General features: G+C 37.7%; 1 protein-coding gene across 1 annotated transcript in view; it reads left to right on the top strand.

Moving 5' to 3' along the window:
* Positions 1-13,124, top strand: part of UBR3 (ubiquitin protein ligase E3 component n-recognin 3 (putative)) — a 239,638-nt gene that overhangs the window by 101,179 nt on the left and 125,335 nt on the right. Inside the window, exons 19-22 of the mRNA XM_019553730.1 lie at positions 1,541-1,645; positions 3,113-3,286; positions 4,699-5,159; positions 10,236-10,324. Of these exons, the coding sequence (XP_019409275.1) occupies positions 1,541-1,645; positions 3,113-3,286; positions 4,699-5,159; positions 10,236-10,324 (829 nt within the window). The remainder of the gene's footprint in view (positions 1-1,540; positions 1,646-3,112; positions 3,287-4,698; positions 5,160-10,235; positions 10,325-13,124) is intronic.

Raw genomic sequence — 13,124 nt, 5'->3', positions numbered from 1 at the left:
TGGAATAGGGACGAACAACAAGACCGTCCATTAGGGAACTGGCAGCCTCCACATTATATATTTAACCATCAAAGTCGTGGCGGGCGAGATTCTGAGGGTGCTACGTCACCCTAACGTGACGGTAGGCGGCGCTAGGGAGCTCACGGCCGCCCCTAGCCGCCGCGCCCTCACAATAACCAAAAATTAAGAATTTTTTAAAATCAGAGAAAACCAGGATCCCTGCTTATAATTTCACAGCCATGCCACAACCATATCCATTACTTACTCTTGATTTGGTGATGTATATTAGATGTCCTCCCTTTATATTGTTCCTACTCTTTTCTCCACCTGCTGATATTCTTCAGTGGTAGAATCATTGCCTACCATTCAGGAGATCTGGGTTCAGTTTCCGGATGCACGCATAACTATAGCCATCGAGGTACTGAGTGCCCAGAGTTGGTCTGGCTTTTGGATTCTGTCTCAATCATCTAAAGTGGGGGTGAAAGGTCTGGGCAGCCTCCACTCCTCTGTACTCCAGCCTAGGTATATGCATCAAAGGCACTGGTGACCTCTCATGCATATACTGTGATCCAGAAAGATCAATGGTTGCCTGCGAGTCTTTTCCTCTTTTATTGCCACCCAGAGAAGTCTCTGCTTCCTTGTTGACTTCAAAGCAAGTATATACATTCTTGCTTCACACTGCATCATTATCCCATCTGTTTCTCCTGAGCAGGCTCTTCTCTTCTGTATCAGTGCTTCTATCTTGAAGTTTATCCCAAGTTTCTGAGTTGCTGCAGAAGTAGTTTTATGTGTGCACTAAGACTTTGTTCTTCCTGTCTATATCTCATCATCCTTATATTAGTGTATAGATGTCCATGATGACTGGTGTGTACTCCATTATTTCTTTTTGTCTCTCCTGCATTGTTCCCAAAATTACTATTCCCCCTTTGCTGTGCTGACCAGATGTCAGCTCTTTGACTAGGTCACTGGTTTTTTGTTTTGTTTTGTTTTTTTGGGGGGGGGGGATTGAGTCACCTTTTTCGTTTAATACATGGTACTCCATTTGCACTGTAGTACTTTACTAATATTTAGCTGTGAGGATGCTTGTAGCTAATTAGGATCTTTTCTCTGAGGTACAGCAGGAGTTGGATAGTATTTATTTCTTAAGATTTCTTTAACACTGCCTAACCTTTCTTTTCTACATCCCTACCTATGATCTGTCACTCAGCAGGCATAGCTCCTGAGCTTAGGTGAAACGAAAGGCTTGCTATCTCCAAGGAGTCTTTTAAATCTGCATAACTTTTGTGAAGCAGCATACTTGAATAGGCATTCAGTTGTAAATGCAAGACTCATATTGTGATATAAAAAAATCTTATGAGAGCCACACTGAACCTTCACAGAAGAAAATCTGAGTTGTTTTCTAACCCATCATTTTATGTTATGGATGTCTTTTTCTGTCTGTTTTTGGCCACAGTCTGGGCATTTTGTATGAGATGCAGAAAGAATCTCAAAGTGATAATCATCTCAGTTAAAAAAAATTCAGTGTTTTTTTTCTTTTTAGATATTGATGGATCATCAAAATTTGTCAGAACATGTCCTTTGCATGGTTTTGTATTTGATTGAGTTGGGACTGGAAAATTCACCAGAACAGGAAACAAATGAAGAGGTAAGTGTAAATGGTAGTCTTTTCCATTATTTTCTCTGACAAAAGAAAAAGTGTAATGTATGATCTTTTTTGATAGTACAATTAGTAAACTGCAGTATAATTTAAAAATAAAACTAAATTTAAAGCAAGAATTTTAAGATCTGATTATAGATACAGCATTAATGTGTTATCTCATATAGCCAGGGATCCATTCAATGCTCCCTAGTATTTCTGTCTCTCATTACAATAACCTAGGTATATCTTGAATTATATGTCTTGAGTCCAGTTCAGTCACAAGTTACTAATCTGTAATGTTTTATTATTACTACATATAGTGTTATGGTTTGTGTTATGAAGGGGCAGACTAGACTATTATAATGTTCCCCATGGCCTCTATAGTTATTGCTCTTGGAAGGAAGAATCTGGCTCAGGTACTACATAGAGGAAAAAATCTGAAGTCACTTCATTAATGGAAACACAATTATGCTAACAGAATGTTGTTTATTTGTTTGTAATGTTTATACAAGGAAGTAAATACTCGGTAGTCATGCTACATCCACTATGTAGTAGCCTAGGGAAATAAAGTCTTTTTTTAAAGCTGTATTTAAAATGATAAGAAGAGGAAGATGGATGAGGAACTGCACAGGGTGTGAAATTTGAGTTGCCTTTCCTCAAATTTACTGAACAGTATCACAATTGCAGACCAATTGTCTTGAGCAGTCTTGCAGTTTTGTACTCAGAGCAACCAAGTTGAGCAGAGGTGAAAGCAGCATTTTAATTATTCTTTTTGGGACAGCCAGTCCATGCCTCTGCTAGCACACAATACATACTTCCATCACTTTATCCCAGGGGTAGGCAACCTTTCCCATCTGTGGGCTGAATTGGCTGGCCTTGAGTCATAGGTGGGCAGGACAGTATTAAGACCTGGCTTCTATTTGTCCCTATAATGGCACGGGCAGAGTGTCTACAACCAAAGTCACCTGCTGCTGAAGCTCCATGTCCAAAGGCTGGACCCACTGGTTCCAAGGGCTAGATCTCGCTCATGGGCCATAGGTTTGTGACCCCTGCTTTATCCAGTTCTGTTTTATGCAACTCAGGTGACTGAAATTCTGCCATTATTTTTCTTAGAAGCTTAGTTCACTCTTTATTAGAACACAGTCAGTATTTCATTTCACTACTTTTGGTTCTATACCTATTTTACTACCCTGAATAGTTTCTTTCTCCTCACTGTTCAGATACTTGAGCATACATTTTAGTTCATTAGAAGTAGACGTATATTTTTGCAATCATTAGTCTTAAAAGTAGTTATAAGCCTATTGTCTTAATTTTTCGTTTTCATTGAGAAATGCAAGCTCTACATTGCAATCTCCTTTTACCATAGAAGTAATAATATATTGGTGAAGGCGGCATAATATATTACAGACTATAAAATAATATTGATATTATCGACACAAGATATTTTCCATGTATTTGTTTTTCAATAACTAGGACTTTGTGGCTGGACAGGAACGCTGCCATGACAGTTGGTTTCCAGGCAGCCACTTGGTAACCAACATGCGTCATTTTATTAACTACGTTCGGGTGAGAGTACCAGAAACTGCTCCGGAAGTGAAGAGAGAGGCTCCTGCAAGTACCAGCTCTGATGGCTTAGCTCCTTCCCAGGTAAGTGTAAACAAATCCTGCTTCTATAGCAAGAATGCCATAAAGTTACTACATAGATTTTTCTTACTTTTTTTTTAGACTACTTAACATTAATATAGAAAGGATTTTTAAAGCGCCAAACTCTTTTTCCCTGCTTACCCTACTGCAGTAGACAAATTGTTCAAGTGTAGAAGTTCATTCAAATCAGATCTTTTTCTAAATGAATTTTTTTAATTCTTTCCTTTTGTCTTCAATCTACCAGAGTTCAAGGCAGCCCAAGAGCCTTCAAAGAGAGGTAGATTTGTGTGTATTGTAATGCACTTAACTGGTAATACTGCTTTTACTGTGCTCATCTTAACTTTCAGTGCAGTGTCATAATTTCTCTTGAATTTTTTTGTTTTTGTTTTTGCAAGGGACTTTGCATTTTTCAGACATTCTTAATTTTGAATAGATATTTAAGCAATGATATATATGTCTTAGAATTTGAAATAATTTTGTTTTTTATTTAAAATATTGCCACCCATTAAGAGTATTATATGTTTTTGCTAGCTTACTACAGGAGCAAATACTGGCTTGCTTTGTGTATGAGCCTGTTTTTACCTTTGGAGACTAACATTTAATGCTATTTGTGATCTAGCTTCCCAAAACTGAACGTGTTTAACCTTTTAATCTCACATAGAAAGTATATCTGAAGTGATTAGTAGCAAGTTGACTTGTTTTTTACGAAAAGGAATCATGCAAGATTTACAGTAGATAAGATAATCTCTTTTGTCATCATTGTTCGCATGTACAAGCATGTACATGTTTTTTATATTGGATTTAAAGAGAGCTACAATAATGAAAACATACTTTATCCAGCTGGTATGTTTGTGTGTGTTGTTGACACTTCCTTAAAAAGATAAATTTGGCCAAGATTTGAAAAAGCGTGATGTCAGGAGTCAGCTCCCACTTCTTTGAAACCTGTTTTCTAGCTGATCTTTTTGGAAAGTTGGAGTGGGAGACACTTACACTAGTTATGCTTCTTCAGTTTATATATATAGTTTGTTTAAAAAGTGGCATAGCTTTCTAAAGTTCTGACCACTCAGCACTTCTCACTGAGATCGATGTCTTAAATTTAAATATGGTGAAGCCACCTATTTACAATTCAACCAAAACTTAAACCATATTTTTAATTTTCATGCTTGCTTTTTATTTGGGTGAATATAACAAGAATAGATAAAAACAGATTGGACATGCCCTGTATTTTGAAGTATCTTAAAGTTAGTGCATATACTAATGTTTAGGAAGAGAATATATAGAAATGGTTTCTTCCTTTTTTCATGTAGTATCTGCTGGAAGCTTAAAAAGGGTTGCATATAGTTTTACAATTTGCCTATCATTGATTTTTTATCCTTTTTATATTGAACCGCTACTTCTATCTTCCTATTTTTAAGAACTCAGGAACAGCTCAAGTATTCAGCTTGGTTGCAGAACGTAGAAAGAAATTTCAGGAAATCATCAATCGCAACAGTAGTGAAGCAAGTCAAGTAGTTCGATCCAAGACATCAATGAAATGGTCAGCACCTGGTGCAACACCGCAACTAACTACAGCCATTCTTGAAGTCAAAGAAAGCATATTGTCCCTGCTTATTAAACTTCATCACAAACTCTCAGGAAAACAAAACTCTTACTATCCTCCATGGCTGGATGATTTGGAGGTATTAATCCAACCAGAACTTCCAAAATATTCTCATGGTGATGGCATGACAGCAGTAGAAAGGATTTTATTGAAAGCAGCAATGCAAAGCAGGTTGAATAAACGTATTATTGAAGACATATGCAGAAAGGTGACTCCTCCAGTACCACCAAAAAGGATTAGTTCTGCTGAGAAGAAGACTTTGGACAAAGAGGAAAGGTAATTTATATATTAAGATTAATAGCAGGAATTAGGGGATCATAATAAGATGAGCTGCGTACATGATAGATGAATTTTTATTTTTCACAGTAATCTTTAACCAACCAATTATTTGCCAGAAAAATTAACTTTAAATTACTAAGCTGGTTTTTTAGCTGCTTGGTGCTGTAAGATGCCTGCATGGCTTAAACAAGTACTGAGAGCAGGCAGCACTTTGGAGGAAGGAGGAATTCTTGGAACAAACGGTTGCCTGATGTGCAGGTAACTAGTCATAGCTAGCTCATATTTCATAACCGCCCCCCTTCTCAGTCCCTATCCTATTCCTTTCTCTTTTGTGGCACAATTTTTAAAATACTTCAGTGTTTCTATAGTATTTAGTATCACTTTGAAATTGGAGATTGGAGAGAACCGGACCTTGCTGGGAAAGGAGACTGGGAACAAGGAGCTGGATGGAGTGAGGTGGGGAAAGATCAATGGGAGAATGAGAAAGACTAAAACCAGTGTTAAAGTAATGAGATTAAGACTGCGCACGCATTCAGATAACCTGTGAACTTTCTCCTAGGTTTGCTCTCTAGGTGCAGAACTTACCCAGAGCCATGTGTACAGACATTTGCTGATGTCTAAAGAGTGGAGACCTTGCAGTCCTGACACTGTAGCTAGTGTGGGGGGGTCCTTGTGCACACATTTCAGCAAGCTCTGCAGACTTCCTTAGTCTGCTTGGCAACATATCACAGCACTGCACAGGGCAGTCCAAATTTGCTGATCCAGACTGTTCGTGGTCAGCCTGCACTCAGTTTACAACATTTGATTTCCTTTTAAAAAAATGTTAAGCTGGTTTTGTTTGAAACGGTATCCTATCATTTGATGCACTTATGTTTCTATTGTTTAACTGAATGGTTCTCAGGTAACATAGAAAAAGAGCAAATTTGTGAATTACTCCATTTATGATCTGTTTTTTGGATTTAAATTTCCTGTGGAGTGTTTTTTGAGGAGAGAGCCAGAGGGCAAGGAGAGTTTAGTGAAGAGAAGCCAGGTTTATGAAAGAGGATGATTGGGTAGTATTGAGGACAAATGTGTGTTTTTGTTTCTTCCCCAGTAGTGCAAGTGACTTCTAGGTGAGAATTTTAAGTCTCTCCTAGCCAGCTTTTTAACCTTGCTGTCATTTCCCATTGAAAAGAAAATCATTTTTGATCTTTGTCAGCCTGGGACTCTTGGGTATGTCTGTAAGTCACAGGGTCACAACACCATGCAGAGATATCTATAAACTAGTTCTGCATTATGCCATCGCCAGAACTGGAAGTAGAATTGCCACATGAGTGTGCTTTTGCACTGAGGCTTTTAACTCTACTGGAACATTATAATTGCACAGTTGTTTCACTTACAATTCTGGAGTCAGCAGGCTAGAAGACTGGCAATGGGATTACAAGTATTTGAAGTGAAGACTGGAACTGACTACGTAAGGAAAATGGGACATCCAAAGACATGGACTGGATAGAACCAGGAGAGGGACAGGAATGCATAAGAATATGTACTTTGTGTGTATATGCGCGCACATGCATATGTTTGTGCATAGTATTTTTGTGCATTTATGGTTTATGTAACCAGATTCATACTGTTCTTTATAATTTTATCCAGTTCAGAAAAATGAATCAGTCCAGTTAATTTTATTCCTGGTTTGGTTTCAGTTGTATTAACATCAGTATTTTATTTTATTTTATTTTATTTTATTTTATTTTATTTCTTGCAAATGATCTTAAAACTAAAATGTGATTATGTGGCTGGATATAAATCCAAGACAGACCTTAAGAACTTCAGGATCCTAAGATATTCAGTTTTTATGTCAAAAGCTATACCTGCAAAACAAGTAACCGCTTGAAGATGGAATTGCTCAGAGTAAGGCTGGCCCTTGCAAAAAGACTTCAGTCTATTCAATCAGTAAAGTGCAAATGATAGTAGGATAACTAAATATTTCTCTGAAGTCTCCTTTTCTTAAGTCATTATAGTTTTAGATTTGAACACTAAACTGGACACTGCAAACTAAAATACTCTCTTCCGTCATTTAATGAAGTAACAAAGTTTAGAATAGTAAATTCTCTTTTAATGACATATTGAACTGATTTCTCTTACAACTCCATCCTATGCTTTGTTGTACTTGTTTTTCCATTATTTAACTATGTGGTGCTTTGTTTACATAGACGGAAGGAGAGAATCCGTGAAACATAACTATAAACATAACAATGTACAAGCAAGAATAATTCCATGATCTTTTATATAAAGTGATATTTACACAGGCATTCTGACTGTTTTTATTTTGGTTTAAATTCACAGGCTAATGTAGTCATTACAAAAAAAAATAATCCATTTTTTCCTGCCCAACTGACTATTTGCTTTTTCCTAAATCTGTAACATTTGCCAAGACTTGAAACAAATTTGCTAACAGGACAATACCTTGTGACAGATTAGAATTAAGATGGATCTAATATTACAGGGGGGGTTTCTGCTCACATATGCTGTTTACAATTAACTTGCAATTTGTTTTTGCATTTCAAGTCTAGTCTTGTAGTCAAGAAGATCAAGCTGGCTTGTGAGCACTCAGTGATGACCCATTTCTGGTTTCCTCAGTCTACAAAGATAAACTTAGTATCACCCACATGATTGCTTGTCACCATAGAAACCAAGACACATGGAGCTAAAAGAGTGTCTTAGCTATTTGCCATATATTTCAGCTTTAGTGTCTTAGCCCCTTGGGCCATGATGGAAAATTACTGAGCTGGACTGAATCCGTCAGAGTTTGTTTATGTCTCCTTATTAAGGGTCTCTATTTACAGTCACTCTGTTTTTAGTAAAAGCACAGCCAAGGTTGTGAGAGAAATACCCAGGGAAAAATAACTAATATTTTTCTAATGAAAGTTAGCTCCAGTTGCTGATGCATCCTCTGATAATAAATTTTAAACTTGTTGGAAATAAAACATAATTTTGCAAATGGTGGCTTTTCAGTGTGACAAATACAAGTTTGGGACCACTTGAATTATAAAAATACCCAGGCAAATCAAGTGAGTGTAATAATCAAGAACAATTACTAATGTTTCTTGCTTTTCTTTAAATGCATATTTAACTTAAAGCATGTAGGTGATTTACAGTACTTGTGCCGTAATAAGATATACAGTTCACAATGTATGAATATCTTAAGTAATATTTTGTGTCTTTTAAAACATAAAATCTTATTTTTTCATGTAATGCATGTATATTATTTTTCTCAGTAGATGGAAAATGGCATAGGTAAATCTGATAAGTGTTTAAAGGAGCAAACAAAAATAAGTACATTTAGACTTTTAAATATAAACATTTCAAAAGTTATACTTCTTTAAAATAATAAATTAATGCGTTGCCTCTCAGGATGAACATAAACTCTGCAAAATGCTTTTCCAGTACTTTCCTAAAAATTGCTCATTTTAGGTAGAACCCAACACTGAATATTCCACCTATGGTAGTTCATTACAAAGAGATCTGGGTTTTTTTTATAGAATCATAGAAAATGAGGGTTGGAAGGGACCTCAGGAGATCATCTAGTCCAACCCCTGGCTCAAAGCAGGAACATCCCCAATTAGATCATTCCAGCCAGGGCTTTGTTAGTCTTGTATCTTATTAATTTGCTTGTAGTATATTTTCTTGGGAAGAGAGCAGAAGACAGGGAAAGTATAGCGAGGAGAAGCCAGTTTTATGAAAGAGGACAAAAATGTATTCTTGTTTAGTTTTTTCCTTCAGTGCAAGTGGCTGTTATGTGAGGTTTTTCTATTTCTTACCAATAATTTTAATTCTCTCTGTCATTTCCCATTGAATAATTCACTTTTGATGTCTGCCTGGGACTCTTGGTATGTCTGAGAGTTGCAGGGTCACAATATTTTATGAATCTTAGGTATTACTCACACATAACAGCATTAATATTGTGCTAGTATCCTGCAGCACCCTTAAAAGAATCTCATGGCACCCCAAAATGCCACATTAACCAGGTTGAGAATCACAGCTCTAGCATATATGAACCCCCACCAAACAACTGGTTCACTGTTCCATGTTTGGTAACTGCACACTTTAGGCTGCCTCTTGTTCTACTGTAACTTTTGCTTTGTGTTGGTGGACAAGACACGCGCACCAAAATTTCCTAAGTGGACACTAATTGTGTTCTTCATTTTTCTGGATGCTCATTTGAAACCTCAAGGGCATGATTTTCATGAGAACTGAGCACTTACAATTACAACTGAAGTAAATTGGAGCTGTGGATGTTTAACACCTCTTAAAAAAAAAAAAAAAAAAAGGCAGACTCAAAGCTCCTTGGACAGCATTAATTCTGGCATTTCCTAACTTTTGAATGCTTGATGTTGCAACTATCACATTCTTTTATATAATTTCAATATAGTTTTGCGTTAATAAGTTGATAATTAAGACATTAATTCGGTGCTTGTGTCTTCCTCCTACTTGATTTTTTGTGTCTTTTCTCCCTGACCACTGACAATGGCACACACTTCAGATTGTCTTTGAGAATGCTTCTTTCTCACAGTAGGTACTTACTTTGCTCATACAAGAAAATGTATCTTCTTGATAGTGGGAATATGTGAGGTTGACTGTTTTTGGATTGGACGAATATTTTTTTTAATCACTCTTCATTAGTGTAATTTAAATGCACTGCCTGTAGAAGACATTATATTTTATTTATACTAAAGCTGCCATTACTGCCTGTTAGGAAATTCCCTTTCCAGAGTAAGATCCTTGTTTTTTTCCTAAACCAGTAAACCTTTCCTAGCTCAGCATCTGTTCGTTGACTTCATTTACTAGCTTTAGACCCTTGCCTTAGAGCTACAAAATGTTCATGTTTTCATCCTAGTATACTAGATTCTTCATTTATTTTTCCTGCCTACTTTGACAGGACTAGTTTGGAGTAGAGTTTGAAGTTACTATGGTATAGGAGTAAAGCTTGAATTTTAGATGATGATATGTGAAATGTTATACTATCAACAAAAGCCATTACAATTTTTCTCCCCAACTCTTATATTTGTTTCTCTCAACTTCTCTTTCCCCTAGACGACAAAAGGCCAGAGAGAGGCAACAGAAATTGTTAGCTGAATTTGCCTCAAGGCAGAAGAGCTTCATGGAAACTGCCATGGATGTCGGTGAGGTTTTTTTTCTGCTGTTTTTTTAAAAACATTTTATTACATGAAATTACATTTACAAACTTAGTACCCACTATTGCATGTTATGTTTCCCCAAGAGGCCAATAAATGCCTCTCAGGGAAACATCATATTTTTATATATGGCAGTGCTTAATAAGACTTCTGTTGAATTGCCTAAATATCTCAGACTTCAGAGCATTCTTGATGCTGTGCATGGCAGCTTCCTTTATCAAAAGCATAACTGGCTAGGACTGTGCCCTTGGGTAGTCCTGCCTGCCCCACTGTCCTCGACCTTCTGGATCCAGAGGCTCTGGCACTGGGCATCTCATAGGAGCAGCAGCTGAAGTTTTGCTGCTACCGAGGAGAAATGTCACCTCATTTTTTTGCTGCAGATGCCCAACAGGGAAAAAACCTCCTGATATCAGTGGTAAAAAGATGGAATGACATTTCTTCCCAGCAGCAGCAAACTCTACAGACACGATACAGAACTATAATTCTGTATACTCATTGGCACACTGCCAGCTTGCTGCAGGGCCTGAAAACAAAAAGTACAGTCAAAGTGGTGGGTGGAAGGGTGAAGTGTCCCCTGGTCTATTCTAGTGTCTCCCCTGCTTTAGGCTGTTCCTGGGGCTTAAGTCCTGCTCACCAACATATCCTTATGCTAGTATCTATTCTGGCACCTCCAGAGAGCTTCCCAAACTCTAAGCATCGCAAAGCCTCTTGAGACCAGAAGTTTTCTATACTTTTTAGAGATAAATTAAAGCAGTTTAGTGGTAAATAGCGTGTACATGTTCATGCTATTGCAGATGCAGGTATTGAATTTCATGCCTAACTCTGCCTGGTACCAAATTGGCAGTTATAATGAATATATTTAGGATAATACAGTTTGTAGAGTTGAACCCATATCATCCATAATAGGTATTTTCACTGGCTGATAGAATCTGTTGCTATATAGCATTTAAAAATAGCATTTAAAAACAAGTTAATTTCATGACAGATTATTACAGCATATGTTAAAGCATCTTTAACTTTTGAGGGCAATACAAGATTTTAAAGTCACAATATCATGTGATGCATTAGGTATATTATTTTTAGTCAGAGTTGGTTGCTATTAGCATTATCTCTAAATGTTAATATTTTCATTTTCTATTGTTGAAAAACTGTTTAGCTGTAATCTTTTTGTTCATTTGATCTAGCAGGTACAAAAAGAATGTTTTTGCCATTTTGATTATTTCAATAGAAGTTGAGAGAGGTTGTGAACTGATAAAGCAGAAAGGCTGTTTTTCTTCCAATTCATAAGTGAAAAGTAGGTGGGAAGGCAATGAGACCTATATTGATTGGGAACACTGTGGGGTTTTTTTTAATTATTTGTTGGGAAGATGCCAAATTGTCAAAAATGAAACTTTTTAGTCAAAACAAATGCATTTCCTCCAATTTTGTTGGAAAGTTCTCTCAGATGCAGGAGACTTTCTGGTTGGTTTGGAATAGGAGAAACAGTTCTATTTGCTAGTAGTCCAGCAAGTAGATCAGTAACTGTATTATGGAGACAGAATGTAAAGTCTGTGCTGTGTCTGAATTCAAGTGAGTTCAACATTTTGCATTTCAGGTAAGTGACCAATTTGCTAGATACTAGTCGGTCTCTTTTGTTAGAGCTATTTAAATAAGTAAATACTGAAACTGGACTGATAAATGTGAGCACTTTAGCCCAGATAAGAACCCTAAATTACTGCAAATTAATGAAATGTAGATCTTTTACACCTACCTGATACCCCAAGAAGTGCATTTTAGAAGTCTTTCCTCTGCCAAATAAACCCTGGGTTGGATGGCTAAAGAAGATATATACTCTCCTCCAGGGATAGGGATAGACATTCAAAGAGCCTGAGCCTGAATTGATTCAATCTTTGCAGGTTAGTCTAACCTGGCTAGGCTAAACTAGTTTGTAACCACACAGACATCTGGACTGAAAAAATGCAGGCACATGCCTGCAGTAGCCGAGGCTAGAAGCAGGGAGGTGCTAGAGCAGCCTTCCCTTCCACAGTGCTGCGCTGAGTGGGAAGGGTCATGGCCAGAACCTGGTAGGATGCTCTTGTTAGGGAGGGCTTCCCCCACATCCTTGCCAGCCCAGTAGGGAATTGATGACAGTGTTTATCACCTCGTTAAGAAAACAACAGAAGGACATTACCGGCTACCTGTTGATTCTGTCTTTGTCCCCTCTGCTACAGCACAGACCATAGCCAGTAGGGGTATGCGAAGCAGGCCATATTTGATTTGGATTAGTATTCTGCCTGAGTCAGGGACAGTGATTCAGTTCGTTAATTCGGATCACTCTGCAGTTTGATTCGGCCGAATCCAAATCTGAAGATTTGATGCTGATTGGGAGAATCAGCGATTCGGCCATAGACACAGCTTTTTCTATATATGTTGAGGTATGAGATGCAGCTCGTGAACACTACAGTGCTGAGGTGGATGGAGCATCCCACAGAAGTGTTGCCGGCACAAGGTGCCCGAGGGAGGCAACAACTGGGTTCATTGCCCGGTGTGCGTCGCGCCAAATAAACACACTGCGGGGAGAAGTAGACAGAGTTTATTTGAGCTCAAGTAAAAGGTGCAGGGAGACTGTATGGTCTCAAATCCTGCGCACTTAGCCCTGCAACAGTGTTCTTTTTATACCTTGGTCAATTTTCTGCAGTGATTTTCCACTAGTTGGGCCCCCTCTTCCTTCCCTTTCCCTCCTCCCTTCTCTCTCCGAGCGGTGCCCTTGCATTCCACAGATAACAGTTTTAGCTCGCCTGTTTTCCAG

Source organism: Crocodylus porosus, unplaced genomic scaffold (assembly GCF_001723895.1).
Source record: "Crocodylus porosus isolate Cpor-Errol unplaced genomic scaffold, CroPor_comp1, whole genome shotgun sequence".
Taxonomy (NCBI): Eukaryota; Metazoa; Chordata; order Crocodylia; family Crocodylidae; genus Crocodylus; species Crocodylus porosus.
Note: the sequence above shows the minus strand (reverse complement) of the source record. Positions and strands in the feature narration are given on the sequence as shown.